Source organism: Ursus arctos, unplaced genomic scaffold, assembly GCF_023065955.2.
Source record: "Ursus arctos isolate Adak ecotype North America unplaced genomic scaffold, UrsArc2.0 scaffold_22, whole genome shotgun sequence".
NCBI lineage: Eukaryota > Metazoa > Chordata > Mammalia > Carnivora > Ursidae > Ursus > Ursus arctos.
Window position 1 is genome coordinate 40,621,689 of NW_026622897.1, and position 18,210 is coordinate 40,639,898.

The 18,210-nt window shown below is 34.7% G+C and overlaps 1 protein-coding gene across 3 annotated transcripts in view; it reads left to right on the forward strand.

The window, feature by feature from the left end:
- NOX4 (NADPH oxidase 4) overlaps positions 1-17,898 on the forward strand; it is a 183,579-nt gene extending 165,681 nt beyond the window's left edge. For all 3 annotated transcript variants that reach the window (XM_057316663.1, XM_057316662.1, XM_057316664.1), the window contains 2 exons: positions 193-293; positions 10,885-17,898. In XM_057316663.1, coding sequence (XP_057172646.1) covers positions 193-293; positions 10,885-11,005 — 222 coding nt within the window. In that variant the 3' untranslated portion in view covers positions 11,006-17,898. The remainder of the gene's footprint in view (positions 1-192; positions 294-10,884) is intronic.
- The last annotated feature ends 312 nt before the right edge of the window (positions 17,899-18,210 follow it).

Here is an 18,210-nt window from a genome sequence, read left to right on the forward strand (position 1 = left end):
GATTTTAAAGGAAAAGAGGAAGGATATGATGCTTTGAAATGACTGTACTTAATAGCTTGCCATTTGATACTTACATTCTGGATATCACAGCAATTTGGTAGGAAGCCACAGAACCAGTAGAAATGATGTTACAGAATTGGGTTACTCGTCCAACTCTGTGTCATATAAAATATAGTGCTTTCTTTTTGGCAGAAGATAATTGGAGAAAAATATCAAGCATTGAATTCAAGACTCTTTATTGGACGTCCTCGGTGGAAACTTCTGTTTGATGAAATAGCAAAATGTAATAGAGGGTAAGTACTATTGCTCAGGAAATTTTCCATGTGGCTAATGATCAAATTAAAATAATCTCAAGTCATTACATGTAGTTTTTAAAGATGAATTAAGTAATAGGTTTACAAATTACAAGTTGCTTAAACACTCAGTTATCACTAGCAAAGGAGGAGGCAAGGCAGGGACCACCTCACCTACCTGGAACGCCAAATAATTAAAATTTGGCTTAGAAATAGTCTATTAAAAAAAAAGAAATAGTCTATTAAAGTATTTATGAATGAAACTCTCCTACCTACTTTCAAATTTGCATAGACCCATGTTAAAATGGGTATTCATTCCGATATCATGTATCCGGTGATCATTGGAAAAACTTTTCGAAATCATGTTGGCAAACAAGGGAGCTCTACCAGCAGTTCTAACAATGAATGCACTTTAAAATCAGATTTTTGAACTTTTTTATGAGAATGAATAAATTTTTAAAAACACTAACTTGTAATATGCAGTCTCTAAAACAGGAGTATTTCCAGACACAATTTTTTTTTTATCTTGGAAGCTATAATTCTCTGAAGAATATTAGGATTATGAAATACATATCTGTGATCTGAAGAGATGACTGTTGAAAGAGAACATTCACTTTAGGGCACAGACTAGCCAACCCCCTTGTCTTCTATAAACTTGTAGTTCAGGGCAACAGTCTATAAGAATTCTTGAAACATTTTGAAATCCATGTACCCACTCACACATTTTAAATTTGGCATTGAAATAGTTTCATCAAAAGTTTAAATAGTTGCAAAGTTCTAATTTATACCATATTGCATGTGTTGACATTTTAAAATTAGTGTAAATCGTTAAACATGTCTACTGGAATTGAAATATCAGTTTTTGATACCAACCTCATCTATCAGAAAGATATACAAACAAGCTTTCATTAGCAGTTGGAAATTTTACATTATTTTTTCTACTTGAACTTGTATTTCTATCCTTTTTAACCTACAGAATTTATCAAAATTCAATGTGTTTTTACATTTGAACTAATCATATTTTTGTTGCTTAAGTAAACATACTTCTGAGATAAAAAGATAATGTAGATAAATTGAAGACTTAATTTTTAAAAATTTCCTTTGGCTCTATGGCTCTTCTCGGTTGATTTATCATGACAATTATTAGTATATAGTTGGTCAATTCATAATTTAAAAACTACATTTTTATAAATATAAAAAGGATATTTATAAATGAATGAGGCAGCTTATTGGATCGAAGAGTTTTAAAAAAGCTTCAATTCATGAATTCATGGATGAGTATGATTTATTGAAAGAATCAGTGATTCATCATGGAGTCCTAGACTCCATCTTTAGAGATTTTGTTTCAGGAATTATGGTGCGGAGCCCCAGGAGCAAATTTTTTTTTATAATAATTTTTTATTATGTTATGTTAGTTACCATACAGTATATCCTTAGTTTTTGATGTACTGTTCCATGATTCATTACTTGTGTATAACACCCAGTGCACCATACAATCTGTACCCTCCTTAATACCCATCACCGGCCTATCCCAGTCCCCCACACCCCTCCCCTCTGAAGCCCTCAGTTTGTTTCCCAGAGTCCATAGTCTCTCATGGTTGGTTCCCCCTTCTGTTTACCCCCCCTTCATTCTTCCCTTCCTTCTCCTACTGATCTTTCTGCTATTTCTTATGTCCCAAGAGCAAAATTTTTTTTAAAGATTTTATTTATTTGACAGCCAGCGAGAGAGGGACCACAAGCAAGGGGGAGTGGGAGAGGAAGAAGCAGGCTCCCAGCAGAGGAGCCTGACGTGGGGCTTGATCTCATACACCAGGATCACTCCCTGAGCCCAAGCCAGAAGCTTAACGACTGAGCCACCCAGGCGCCCCCCGCCAAGAGCAAATTTTAAAAAGAAATATAGCTACCTGTGAAAGTCAGGTTGTAGTTCTGTTTGAAACCACTTTTGCATTTCCCTTCTCTTGAAGTAGTTTTGGGTTGAAAAGGAAAGCATTATTTCAAAAGCAGAGGTCCTTTGTAATAACAAGGGCCCTAGTTAAAGGTGAACTATAGAATTAAAAAAATGTCACTCCAATTTTGGTTATATTCTTCTCCTATCTCTCTCCAGTATCCTCCACCTTAGACATGATAATCTTGTCATACTCACCTGGGTCTCACAATGTACCACAGACTCCTTCCTCTTTAATGACATTCAGCTGACTTCTGACAAGCATTCTCTTATTAATTTTTATAGTGTAGTGATAAAAACTTTGGAATTTTGTTGTTGTTGCTGTTGTCTTTGCTCAATTCTGAAACCAAACCCTACAACAGTAGAGGATCACTTATAAGAAATTAGATTGGTATTATTGATTTCTTTGGTTACTTCTTAAGAATTCTCATTTGTTAAACTGTTCACAACTTAGATAGATGTATGTTTATTTGGTTGGTTGTTCATTTTCTTCAAACAGCAAAGCTGGTTTAAGAAGAACAAGTGTGCACCATCTACTGTTGATATTTTGTACAACACTTTCACTTTGTGTATTTGCTCTGGACAGACACCTAAAATGCATTATTTTTAAAGAATTTTTATGTGGCATATTTAGGAAAAGAACGGATCAACATCCCAAGGGTTTACTAACTGGAAAAAAGGTGTTATTTAAACAGAAGTCCTTACTTAGATGTAAAATTTTGGTTAACCTCGAGTACATAAATTACTGAAAGAATATGTAGAGACACACATACATACTTATAAATGTATATATTCATAAATATGTGTGCATATACATATGCATATATATATATATTTAAAATCTATACACTGAAATTATGAAACTTAATTTTATTTTAAACCCTGTTAGGATTTTAATAAACAAGAAGTGAATAAGAATATCTGGGAAACAAAAATCATAAAACCCTGATCAGGATATAATAGGTCTTTAATAAATGTTAGTTATATGTTTCCTTTTTTTTTTTATAATTTTTATTTGTTATATTAGTCACCATACAGTACATCCCCAGTTTTTGATGCAATGTTCCATGATTCATTATTTGCATATAACACCCAGTGCACCATGCAATATGTGCCGAAACTTAACTTTTTAACAAAAGTTGAGTGAATCTATAATATAGAATTCTTCAACGTAGTCTTTTTCACATACACTCATATATTGTTCATGGATAATTTCCGTGTAATTCAACCTCACAGTATTCTAGAATATGGATAACATGATCGTTGCTAACCTACTTATGGATATTTAGGTTACCTCTAGTCCTTTACTGTTACAGACAGTGCTATGATAATTTTCTTTGTACATATTTTCTCATGCTCTTGTGGGAGTATTGCAGTAGGTTAGGATCCTTGACATGGAATTGCTGGCTCAAAGAGTATCAGTATTTAGATACTGTCTTATCAAAACCAAAAGGCAATTTATACTCAATTTTCTTTACCCATATGTATGAGGTGGTTTCTTCCTATGTGCCTTTATTAAATTCAGAAAATGAATTATGTAATGGTATGATCAAGGATGGTGAAGGAACTTTTGAAGTCACTCTGCTTTCATCATTATTTTACAAGTGAAGAAGCTAGGACCTGAAAAGATAATAATTTATCTCAAGCTATGGTTAATGAGTCAGAATTCAAACATGAACCCTATCTTCTGACCGTAAAGTTCAGTGTACTTTATTTACCACAGAGCCTGGTCACAAGTAGAAAGAGTAGCAATTTTATGTTACCATGACCCTCCTTGGGACAGTGAGATGTTGTATATTACAAAATGTATATTACAGCAGAATGTTAACTGTAATATACTAAAAGTGTCAACAACTAATTTTTCAAAAACATATAAGATATTCTAAATATTACTTTATAAGCCATTCAGTATTTAAGAAAATGACAGGAAATGTTTTTTTATTATCTGAACCAAAGTCCATTTTCCTATTATTTGTAATAAAAATGTATATCATATCATAAATAAGTCAAATTTATGCATTATTCAAAAGAGACATAAAGAATTAACTTTCTGTGGCCTTTGGAGTAGAGAACTATTACTCTGGGATTGGGTAAAATGTCTTGAGACCATATCTACATTCTCCTGCCTCATGGTGTTTAAAAAAAATGTACAGATTAAGAATACCTAGGTTTGCTGTCTAACATTCGATCGGTGTCCCTGGGTCAAGTCACTCAAACCTTCTGGGTCTGTATTACAAGGAGTGAATAAGCTGTCATTATTATGAGACCCCACACTTACAAATCTACGTGGAAAAACAAAGTGGTATAATAGGAAAATATGCACAAATATATCGAACATTCATAGAACTAGTTCCCAATATGTGACCCCAAACAACATTCTCTGATTAGCATCTATCTCCACCCATATCAGCAAAGTTTTTGTGGATAAATTTCTAGATGATTGTTGGATTGCCCCAACCTAATGCAAATTTAGTGCAAATGGATTGCAGAGATTAAGTATAGATCTTGAAAAAGTTACAGGATCTCATTGTTAGTGAAAGTAACACTGGGGAACTCCTCAAATTACACAGAGACCTACTAGAGTTAAATTAGTTAACAAATGAAATACAAAATGAAAAAAATATATATATGATATATGGGTGCTTTAAAGATGATAATTTTGTGAAATATTTAAGAGAAGCCTTTAGGAAGTCTGTACAAATTGAAAAGCTAACTTTGTAATTGCCCTGTGAAGAAAGTAATGGTATCTTATTGTGGCGCAGTGTTGACAGAGAATGTATACAAACAGACAAAATGACTCAGTGCTTTCTCACTTCCATGGAAACCACATTATGTTTTTTGTTTGTCTTTGGTTTTTGGTGGTATAAACTGAATGTTTCAGTTTTATTCAATTTAAGTAACCTAGTGTGTCTAGATCTGGTTTTAATAGTAATCTAAATTTTATTAAGTATAATTTATTTTCACACTTCTTTTTTATTTTCTTCTTACTTTGGGTTAAATTAGGTTTTCTTTTGCTAGTTTCTTAAGGTAGAACCTTATATCATTGATCTCAGACCCTTGTTCTTTTCCAATAAAAGTGTTCAATACTATAAATTCCCCTCTCAACACTTTAGCTACATCATGCAAATGTTGGTATGTTTTTATTTTTATGTACTTCAAAATATTTTTAAATTTTCCATGTGATTTATTCTCTGACCCATTGGTTATTTTAGAAGTATTTTGTTTAATTTCCAAACATGTGGGGATTTCACATGTATCTTTTTGGTTTTGATTTCTGGTTCACTTGGGTTCTCTTAAGAAAATATACTCTGTGATTTCAATCCTTTAAAATTTATTTGAGATTGTTTTACTGCCCAGAATGTGGTCTGTCTTGATAAATGTTCCATACGCAGTTGAAAAGAATTTGTATTCCATGGTTTGGGGATAGAGCACACTATAAATATCAATTTGTTCCAATTCGTTGATAGTGGTATTCAGGTCCTTAGTACGCTTACTGATTTTCTATTTGTTCTGTCAATTACAGAGAGAAGAGTGTTGAAATCATCAACTGTAATTCTAGATTTATTTATCTTTATAGTCCTATTAGTTTTTGTTTCATGTATATTGGAGTTTTTTAGTTGGAGGATTTAGTTGTGGTGTTTAAACTATTCCATTACATATTATTATTATTGCATTTTATTATATTTATTTATTACAAAATATATTACATTTTATTATTTCATGGAGTAAAAATATTGTTGGAATTTTTCCAGCTTTATTGAGATATGATTAACACATAATATTGTGTAAATTTAATATGTACAACATAATGATTTGATATATGTATATATAATGCAAAATGACTACCACAAGAAGGTTAATCAACTCAGCCATACCTCACATAATTACAATTTGTGTGTGTGTGTGTGTGTGTGTGTGTGTGTGTGTGTGAAGAGAACTTTTAAGATCTACTCTCTTCGCACCTTTCAAATATACAACACAGTATTGCTAACTATAGTCACCATGCTGAACATTACATTCCCAGAACTTATTCTTCTTATAACAAGAAGTTTATAATTTTTTGTCAACATTCACCGATTCCCTACCTCTCCCACCTGGCCCTGGTAACCACCAATCTCTCTGTTTCTATGAGTTTGGGTTTTGGGGGTTTTGCGGGTTTTTTTTTTAGATTCCACATATAGGCGAGATCATGTTTTTCTTGGTCTGATTTGTATCACTTAGCACAGTGCCCTCAAGTTCCAATCATGTTGTTATAAATGGCAGGATTTCCTTCTTTTTTATGGCTGAATAATATTGCCCTGTGTGTGTGTGGTATAAATAATTAACATAAATATATGTGTATATCACATCATGATTTCTTTATCCATTTATCCATTGATGGACACTGAGGTTGTTTCCATGTCTTGGCTATTGTAAATAAAGTTGCAATTAACATGGAGGTACAAGTATCTTTTTGAGATAATGTTTCATTTCCTTTGGAAATATACCTAGAAGAGGGACTGCTGGATCATATGGAACTTCTGTTTATAATTTTTAGAGAAACCTCCATACTGTTATCCACAGTGGCTGCACCAATTTACATTCCCACGGTAGTGCACAAGGGTTCCCCTTTCTCCACATCCTTGCCAACATTTGCCTCTTCATCTTTTTGGTTATAGCCTTTCTAACAGGTGTGAGGTGATATCCCATTGTGGTTTTGGTTTGCATTTCCCTGAAGATTAGTGATGCTGAGCACCTTGTCATGTGCCTTTTGGCTGTTTTGAAAATAGCCTGAACTTCTATTCAGGGTTTGCCCATTTTTTAATTCAATTATTATTTCTTTTCTTTTTTCTTTTTTGTCTTTGTTATTTTGTGTGTATATTTCTTATGTATTTCGGATATTAGCCCCTGATCAGATATGTAGTTTTCAAATATTTTTTCCCATTCCATAGGCTGTCTTTTCATTTTGTTGATCATTTCTTGTGCTGTACAGAAGCTTTTTAATTTGATATAGTCCCACATGTTTATTTCTGCTTTATTGCTTGTACTTCTGGTGTCATATCCACGAAATTAACTCCAAGACTAATGTCAAAGACTTCTTCCTTGTGTTTTCTTCTCGGACTTTGATGGTTTCAGATCTTACATTTAAGTCTTTAATTCTTACCAGGTTAATTTTTGTGAGTGGTGTAAAATAGGGGTCCAGTTTCATTCTTATGCATGTAAATATCCAGTTTTCCCAGCACCATTTATTGAAGGGATGGTATTTTTCTCATTGAGTGTTCTTGGCTTCCTTTGATAAATCTAGCAGTATACTATTGCTTTCTATTTACTTCATTTGTTCTTTTTCTTTCTTCATCTATCTTCTTTTGGATTGAGCACATTTATGATGCCATTTTTTTTCTCCTATATTGGCATATTAGCCATACCTCTCTGTTTGTCTGTCTGCTTTTAGCGATTTCTTTAAGGCACTGGTTCCCAAACTGCATTCCTTGGACCAGTGTCACCTGGAACTTGTTAGAAAAGCAAATTCTTGAGCCCTCTCCAAGATCTCTGGTATCAGAAGCTCTAGGGATGGTCTATGGTCTGTGAAGTCCCTCAAGTAATTCTGATGAAGCTAAAATCAATCAATTATATTTCAAAGAGATTAAAAGTTAGACAAAATACACACTATATTTACACATTTACCATTTTTGTGCTCTTCATTCCTCTGGGTAGATTCAAATTTCCATCTGATTTCATCCTCCTTCCTGAAGAATTTCCTTTAATATACTTGATAGTACTGTTTGCTGGTGATGAATCTCTCCCCTTTTGTTTGAAAAGCTTATATTCCATCCTCAGTTTGGAAAGTTGTGTTTAGTGTAGAATTTGCTTGGTATGGAATAGTTGGATTTTCTCTTGTCTTTCAGCACTTTGAAGCTATCACTTCATTGCCTCTTGACATGCACAGTTTTTGACAAGAACTCCATCTTTCATCTTCTGTTTATTTGTAATGTGTCTTTTTGCCCCCTTCAGCTGTTTTTATGTTTTTCTCTTTGTCCCTGGTTTTCAGCTTTATTATAAGTTGACTTACATGGTTTTGTTTGTGTGTATTCTCCTTGGGGTTCATTAGATCCTTGGATCTATGTATTTGTTTTCATCAAATTTGGGGGGGAAATTGATAACTATTTCTTACGTGTTTTTCCTCTTTCCCTTTGTCTTCTCTCATGTCAGGACTACAATTACCTCTATATTATACTAGTTGATATTGTGCCAAAGGTCACTGAGCCTCTGTTCATCTTTTTTCCTAATTTTGTTCTCTGTGTGGTCCATTTAGATAGACTGTAGTGCTAGGTCTTTAAGTTTAATTATATTTTCTTCTGCAGTGCCTATTTTTCTGTTAACCCGTCAGTTTATTTATGATTTTAAATATTGCATTAATCTCTAGAATTTCCAGTTAGGCCTTCAAAAAATCTTCCATTTCCTTTTTCATCATGTTGATGCTTACCTTTGAATACAGCATGTTTCTCATCACTGTTTCAGTGAAATGTTTGATAAGTCCATCATTTTTGTCATTCTGGGCCCGTTTCTGTATTAGTTGGCTAGGACTTGCTTCCATAACAAAATCCCACAGACTGAGTGGATTAAACAACAGAAATTTATTTTCTCAAATCCCTAGAGGCTGGAAGACTAATATCAAGATGCCAGCAGGGCTGATTTCCCCTGAGACCTCCCTCCTTGCCTTGCCGATGACCACCTTCTTGCTGTCTTTTCATAGGGTCTTTTTCTCTGAGCGTGTGCATTCTCTCATGTCTCTTCGTGTATCCAATTTTCTCATATGAAGACATTAGTCAGATTGAAATAAGTCTCTAAAGCCTTATTTTAACTTAATCACATCTTTATAGCTTTTATCTCCAAATACAACTATATTCTGAAGTACTAGGGGTTTGATTTTCAGCATAACAAAGTTTGAGCGGACATAATTCAGCCCATAACACTCCTAGTAATAGTTTATAAAATTCTTGGTGATTTCCTATTGAGTACTGTACATTGTGAAGTTTAGATGTTAAATGCCAAATTTTGATCTTCTCTTTTCAATACTGTTGGACTTGTTTCTGGCATGTAGTTTTGTGACTTGGGTTCAGTTTGATCTTTCTGGGTATAGATCCAGAGCACCTTCAGTCTAAGGCTAATTTTACCACCATCCACCCTGCCTCTTGCAGGTAAAGTGATAACTTTCTAGAACACTACCCATTGCCCACATATGATATGTAGATCTTTCCGTTCTGGCTTGCGGGACTATGAATTCTTTACAACCTTGTGTCAGCTCGGAATTGTTTGCTTTATGGCTCCCTGCTAGTTCTTTATCCAGATTCATGTAGTTTCCTCTCACACATGAGCACATCAGTACTCAGCCAAAGACTTGAGGATAGAGCTTCCTTCTGTAGATCTCTCTTCCCTTCCACAAATTCTAGAACTTAGTCCTCCACGAATTCCATTCTTTGTCTCTTAAACTCAGTGAGACCCCCCTATCTTGGCTTGAGTTTCTCTGTGCTGCAGCCTGTAGAATGCCTCCAGGTCATAAGCAGAGACAGTTGCCAGCAACTAGTTTTCTCACCTTGGTTTTTCTCTTTTTCTTAGGAATCACTGTTCTGTTCTACCTACTCTCCAGTATCTGAATATACGTCTCTCATATATTGGGTTTTTCCCCTAGATTTTCAATGCATGAGGGTAAATCTCATCCTAACTACTCTATCATGGCTGCAAGTGAAAGTTCTATTTTTGTAGTTCTTTGTGTTCATTTTTCAAGGTGAAAAATTTAAGTAAAACCATTTTTTTAAGGACTTATTATAAAATCTTGGTACTCACTTAAATGGATTTACTGGGTTTTTTTCAGCACCACTTATTCTCAGATAAGATAATGAGGACATACTATATTTATCCAAGATATGATATGAATTGTTAATCATTTCGGTATCCTAGGAAGAATTCAATGCAAATAACAAACTTCGGAGGAAGGTTGATGTGAAATACCAGTCATTTCCTGGGATTTATTTAGTCTATTTGTTAGGGATATGTATAATTTATCGACTAAAATTTTATGTTAGCAAACAATAAAACCTGCTTGGCATTTGGTGTGGTTATTATAGTGCATAAATAAAAAGGAAAATATATACAGATTAGTATGCTTTTGTTTCAACATGAATATAAATTAGTTACTTAGAATTATCCTTTCAAATTGGTAATAGCTTTTCTTTCTTTTACTCATCACTGCCCATGACAATTCATGGGATCTTTAGAAAAATGCATATAAAACATCTAGTAAGAGAAGACTGATATGATCCAGTGTGTATGGACATCTATCATTTGCTGCTCTTGATTTGGTTTCTGCATGTAATGGAAAGGCTAAGGGTAGACGGCTCACTTTCTGTCTGATAATAAGCAAATCTGTGCTCATAGTTACATTCTTTGAATTGCCCTGAATTCTAGCGGGGAAGGAAGGCACGAAGTACATAAAATATCTTCATGGTGATCACTTACATTTGGAAATAATTGGGAAATTAATTCAGTATGCAAAGCAGCAAGAAATGAACTTTGTTAATACCTTAAACATGATCCCGACACATACTTCTTATTATGTTCTTCCTAATTTTCCACCTGATTTTCCATTTTCTCCCTCTTTCTCACCAGGAAAACTGTTGGTGTTTTCTGCTGCGGACCCAATTCAATTTCTAAAACTCTTCATAAACTGAGTAACCAAAACAACCCATATGGGACAAGATTTGAATACAATAAGGAATCTTTCAGCTGAAAGACTTTAGGAAGAACCAGGACTCTGAACAAGGAATGAGTGCAATTTCTAAGACTTTGAAGCTCAGCTGAATCAAGTAGCTGTGTCATGCCAAAGAGTAACAAGGTTTTCTTATTTATGATTATTTAAAATGGAAATGCAGAGGATGTGGCAAGATGACAGGTCACATTACATGCTTAATCTGGAAACCAAAGAGGCCCTGAAGAATATTTGCTGTGATGATTCACTTTTCAGGGCTCAGATGAAAAGAAAAGCATTAGATGCACACTGTTGATTTTTATGGCAGATTCCAGAACTCCCTAGCGAGGCGCTGCCCTTGCTCACTGTGAGGCTGATAGCCTTGGTCCTCTTTAAATTGTTTTTGGTTGAACAAATGCAAGATTGGATGAAATTAAAAATGCATTGAAATTCAGATTACATTTTCTACGTGAGTATAAACAGAGTAGCTTTGATTTAGGAAAGCTCCAGGCAAATATAGTAGATGTTTGAAGATACAGCACAGGACTCTCTATTAATACGGGTACTTTGTGTCTCCTCTTCCTCACTACTGATGCTAATACCTCTATTTGATGTCTGTGGACTTAATGCTGAATGAACTTTGGTAGATGTTAATAGAGTATCTATTTTTATATTTTTCTTTCTTCTTTTTTCCTCTGTGGAAATCTGCCCTCTTTTGCATGCATTAGATATGATGATTTAATAGGTCCTTTTCATCTGCAATTTACTTAATCTATTACTGTTGCATAGTAATGAGGAAAATACCATTACTGTAAATCATAAAGGAATATATAGACTAATAACTTTTTCCCTTGTGCAGCATTCTGGCCTCCGTTATTTTTATTTACTTTTTCCCCCAGCATAGACTGTCTTATTTTTCGTCTCTGAAGGTACTTTGTTTAATTTGCACTATGAAACTGAAGAGCATTGTGCCTCTTAGTGGTCACTGAGATATAAGATATCTCTCTTTTACCCCATACTGTTTTATACTGGAGACATTGAAAGTGCAGTCACATTCCTGAACAACAACAACAAACACCCTGTACTTTACTTTCTATACAGGAGGAAATACTTCATTAATTATTTGAATTTAAGTTCAGAATCGGGAATATTATTTGTTACACTATCTGGTTTTCTGGATCTTGCTGGGAAATTATTGAGTTTAAAGTCACTGTTGGGACGATACTGGATGATCCTATCACTTTATGCTCACTGGTCATTACATTCTTGGCCCAGAGGAAAACTCCACTTCCCTACTTAAAGAATTAAGTCATTAAGTCATTTTTGCCCTTTAGTGATTTTGTTTTGTAGACATCTATCAATTGCTATCAAATAGAGCACACTGCTGAAATAAGCAGAATGACTTATCTTGCCTTTGTTAAAATTTTGCATGGTTTCACAGAACATGATAGATGCTGCTGTCATTTTTTGCTCTGATTCACCAATAGCAATCAAGCATGGTAAACCATCTAGCATTGAATGCCCATGAACATGTTACTTATAGATATTTCTTCCTTCCCTTGGAATTCTTTCTTCTTCCTTCTGTGGAAGGAAGGCGAGTCAGAAAAAGATATGGGAAATGTGCAATGTTCCTACAGATTTAGCTCTGAAGGCATATTTGATAACCAGTACATCTTGGCAACACTTTCTAAATTAAAAAGAATTTTCATAAAAACACATAACAGAAAGAATGAATAAAAAGAAATTTGAGTTAGTAGAGGCTTGATGTTCAATACTGACTCTTTGCTGATCATAGTTTATTGATGTGATTATATTAATACCCCTTAATTTCAGTAAAAGAGGTGGAAGATTTTTTCAGAAAAGGAAACATCTTTCCAGGTGGGTCTGTTATTCTAGATGAACAGCCTTGTCTCTTTGAAATTCTAGTCGATATTCAAACATGAAGTGTTAAATACAGGTCACCTTTGCTTCTGTAGGTAGTGATAAAAGTAGGTTTTCATCGTGCATGTAGAAAAGAGTTTTGTTTTGAGGGATTTTTTTCCTCTGGGGCTATGTCTTGTCCTACACGTCTTAAAACATTCATGTCAGTGACAATAAATGTTAAACTTGAAATGGTATCATGAGATCTCTATAAGCGCACTTTACCTTTGCAACAAATAAAGCAGGCAGTGTTTTTTCACAAATGATGCAAGTTGGAGAAACGTAATCTCTTTGCATCTACACTAGCATGAGAGTCTTGGGGCATTGAGTTCTGCAGGTGTGGATGTCACTGGCCCATGGTGTGACTGTGGCAAGTTGCTCCCACGCTGAGATTAAGACTTCTCATTTGGACAAGATTAGTAGTTATTAATCTTTTCTGGATAATGTATCTTTTTGAGAACCTGATTAAAAATGAATATAATGACATTAATACAAAATATTACATGCAATTTTGGGGAGCCCACAATCTCCAAAAGCAAGGAACCCAATTTAAGAACCTCTGACCAAAATAATCAGTCACTGTAGGCCTCTCTACTTATAATTTTTTGTGATTTTTTTGTAAGAAACTATCCTTTTTTGTAAGATTATAATATGAAATTAACTCTGTGGACAAAGGCAAGGAAATTCTTTTTATATACCCTCAAACAGAGAATCCAACAGAACGTTCCCTCAGTTTTTAATTTTAGGTCTCCTGCTTTATGCAAGGGAAGGCTGTGATTTTATATATCCATAATAATAAAAGACTTAGATTCATATAATACATATATACATACCACACATGTATTCACGGCTTACTTTTTTTTTTCTTTTTTTAAATCAGTTTAAAAATGAAATGATAGTTTTTTGTTCTTTGGGTTTTTTTTCATTTAGCAACATAAAATGCCAGCTGGGTGATTGTGATAATAGAAGCACTTAAAACAAAAAAATGAAAGCAATATAGACAAAGCATAGGCTGAATTGATTTACTCTCTATATCTAAGTTACTTACAACTCCCCAAATTACTGTTTACTTGGAGCATTCACAGCAGGTAATAGACTGAAATCATAAGGCATTGCTAAAGAGGCTGGTCAGAGGCAAATGGGCCATTGTCACCAACAGATAATGCTAGTGCCTAAGAATGTTTATGATACTAAAGAGAAAAAAGACTTAAGAAAAAAATTTTTTTTCCTTAAGGTTAACCCAGCTGGAATGGTGTTGTTTTTAAACAAACTGATGAGACACATTTTTAGCTGCTACTTATGATAAACATTTCCTTTTCGTGTGCAGTCCAGGACATTTTCATATCCAGTAATATTATAAAAACATAAAAGGCTGAAGTTAGGAGTACTCATATTTTGTGGTCGTGAACACCGAGGCATAAAGGAAGATGGTAGCTTGCTCTGTCCTCCACTGGCTGAGATGTATGGCGCAGAGAATATGTAGTCATATCGCAGTAACATTATGGTGACAGGTGGCGACTGCACTTACTGTGGCGGGGAAAAAGGGCATTCATTGAGTTTGTCACAGAGCTGAAACTGGAGTTCAGCCTTCCTTATCTCTGCTACTGAAGGGCGCTTTCCCCTCCCCATGACATACACATCTAATAAGATGCATCTAGTCCCATTAGTTTGAGTCTCCCTGTAAACTCTATTTAGTGCGAGGTGGAAAATAAGGTACTATGTGTTAATTCCAGATTCAAATGTAGAAAATCACACTCTTCTTCCCATTATCTTCTGATTCTAAATGTGTTAGTCTTTTATGTTTTGCCAATTAGAACCTATTTCCAGAAATCTCTTTTAAAATATGATGATTGTGTCGAAGGGATTATGTTCTCCAGAACTTTGAAGAAATGTGGAATAGTATGGTTTCTAGGAAATGCTAATATTTAACTTTAAATTTAGATTCATAAACAGAAGTCATAACTTCCCAGCTTTCTAACCATCCAGGGAAATGTTGATATTAAAACAGACAATTATTGTTCTCTACCCACATGACCATTATGTTCAGGAGAAAAGAATCAGCTTTTTTTAATGAGTGAGACAGGAAATAAATGAAATCAAGCATAATGAACATTTACTTCAACCAGCACAGAGCAATAAGAACCCTGTCTCCTTCTGTCTAAATCTCCACTCCATTACCCCAGCTTCTTTATCCCATACTGTGGTATTCTCAAAGGACAAAGTTGCAAAAGCTAGCTAGATGAAGTTTTCCAAAGGAAAGAAGCAGAAGACTTCCAAATACTTAGCAAAAAAGGGTCCGTTAAGAGAGAAAAAGAAAAATGGCCATGCCAGTCACTTAAAATAAGCAAAGAGTTCAGCAATGTTGCTTTCGAACAGAGACCAGAAATTTTCTTTGAAGTGAATATACAGAATGTTTAGTTTTTCCTATACAAAATTGTTAAATTCCTGTTAATAAAATCTGAAAATGGATTTCTTATTTTAAACACTGTAGAGAAATTACCAGTAATCTTACTGCAGTGTTAGGCTACAAATTAAGAATTGGTAAGAGCAAGAAATGCCTCAGAAGAGCAAAACTAGGACGAAGAAAAAAAAGGAGTCAAAGAAAGAAAAATTACTGAACACATCAGGATGTGATTATGCTTTTCTTTTCAGAACTTGATAGATGTTCAAGTGTTTGGCAGAACTGGCTATTGCTGTGGCTTGGGAAAATGTAAAAGAATGTAATGTTTGGTTTGTTTCTAGGGGTCCTTTCACATTTTCACTGTGACTAGAATTTTAACAGAAGCTTCACCTTTGATCAGAATTACATCTGGCTTCTAGGAGAATTAGATCTTTCATGAGCTGCTGGTTGACCTGGAGACAACCCCGTCATTTAGATGAGAACCAGCACTATGTAAATGCTCTAATATATGTAGCAATAAAGAAGGGGAGTCTGCCAGGCCTTTCTTCAGTTGCATACACTGCACATTAAAATTCTGTCACTGCAAGGTCATATTTCTCAGCTCTCATCCTTGCACCCAGAGAATGAAACCTTCTTCACAAATGCAGATGCTGAGAAACAGTTCTGTCTTATAACAGTGTCTGTTCACCTATATCTGCACATTCATTTGAAACTGGTTCTCAGTTAGGATGACTATATAATTCATTTTAGTGGTGAGAGATCTCCACAGTGTACAAAATGGGGGCCTTGCTTGTCTGCTAAAAATATATATGTCAGCCAACCCATTGGCTAGAGAGAAAGCAGTTCCATCTTCTAGGTTTTCCTCTCCAACTGAGTCTTAAAAATGATGTAAACTACCTTACCACACACATGTTGGAATGTGACCTGAGTTGTACTCCATGTTCTGTGATTCAATGTACTGCACAGTTTATTCTTGATTCCTAGGGACTGTCCAGTTTAGGAAAATTCTAGCTCTTTGGTCAGCTTAGCATCGTAACCACCCACCAGGTGTGATTATATCCTTCTTTTAAAGATGACCACCATTTGCTGACCGAATGGCATTGACAGGAACCTTTCTTTCATTTTTTCTCTTCTCATTAAAATTTGATTCACATTCAGAGTTGGGAAAAGTAGAAATTGCTTTCACAAGTAGGAATGATTGACTGCAGTTCTGATTATCCTGAGAGTGCCAGGGTCATCATTTTATCCAACCACCTCCAGCGTGTAGAGTAAATAGGCCCTAGGATAGAAATCCAAAGACTCGTAGACTTTATCCCTGAAGAGTATTAGACTCTGTACATGAAAATGCATGTAATTTCTACCTCTGCCTACATCCCTTTTACTGGGATGTAATGGAGAAAGCATGTGGGGAAGAAGGGGAAAAAATGCTGAGGTAAGAGAAATTTCCTGGGTAAATCTTCCTTAGTAAGATTTTTGCTAGCATAGTAAAAATGAAACAGTGCTCTGAGAAAGTAAAAACACATGCTTTTATGAGTCACCATCCATTGTACCTGAAAGGCTTAGTATTTAATTATGTTTTCTGGGCAAGTAGAGAAATACCCGCAAGCAAATAATCACCACTATCTATCTTTGTTTTTCTGAGACTGCCATAAACAAAGTTGCCTGTTACGCCCAATATAGCTGCCTTCTAGATTCCGCTTAAGTAATTTTGATCAGGCCCAATGTGGCTAGAGATAGCTGTATTGATCTATGATGGTCAGGCTAGGAATTACTGGAGGGTGATATAAGCCATCCTACTTAAGGTTCGATGGAGGAAAAAGCAAGTGTTTATGAGACATCCCACTGAATTAAAACCAAGACCTATATCTTAGAACTAGAAACAATTCTATAGAAGGAAAAAAAGCACTTAACTGTAATTATTTTTTTCCTAGATGGAATAAAATTAATTTTTTTTAACTCTTACCAAAGATACTTCACACTATATATCTTCATTAAAGCTTGTGTTATTTTATAGATATTTGTGTTTAAATTGTGTGTGTGTGTGTGTTTGAGAGAGAGATAATTGCCTGAATGATAATGACATTCTGCAATAATGTATAATGACACTTTCCAGCTTTCATAATAAGCATTCAGTGGTGGCGGTTTTGCAATGGGAGGAAGCACAGTTCTATCAAAATATGAATTCCTCAGCAATCCAAGTGTGGCATTTGATTCTTGTCTGGCTAAATGGGGGTGTGGGTTTATACCTTGCTAGAGAGGAAGCGCTAACACAGAGTCAATACTTGCAAAGATTTGGAAAATTATATATAGTTATTTTTAATGTAACTTTATTATTGTAAAGACATGGTATGTTTGTAGAAAACCTTTATTGTTTTAGAACATGACATAGTGTTTAAAAGCTAAACAAAAAAAGGTTGGACAAATATACTTAAAATCTCTCTCATGCTGGGTTTGGGATTTTGGTTTTATTTTTGTTTTGGGGGTTTTTTGGGGGGTATTATTCCTACATCTCATAATTGTGCCCATTGAAATACTCATGCAATTTTAAGATGTCAAAATTACATATATTTTTTCTGCATAGAAAATTAATAAAATATAATATGTTCATTATGAAGTCTAAACGTTGAGTTTTTATACTTTATCACTGAGGATTTCAGTTTTACCTAAACATTGAGTTTGCCATAAATATTTACACCAATACAGCCACTCCAGCTGAGAGGATTTTGTTTGCAGTATTCCCCTTTATCTGCGGTTTTGCTTTCCATGGTTTTGGCTTGACGCAGTCAACCATGACCCGGAAGCAGATGATCCTCTTTCTGACGTATGGTCAGAAGGTCAATACATAGTAGCCGCGTAACGCTACGTCAAGGTGCCTGTGTTATTCACCTTACTTTGTCTCCTCACCTCAGCATTTTACCATCTCACA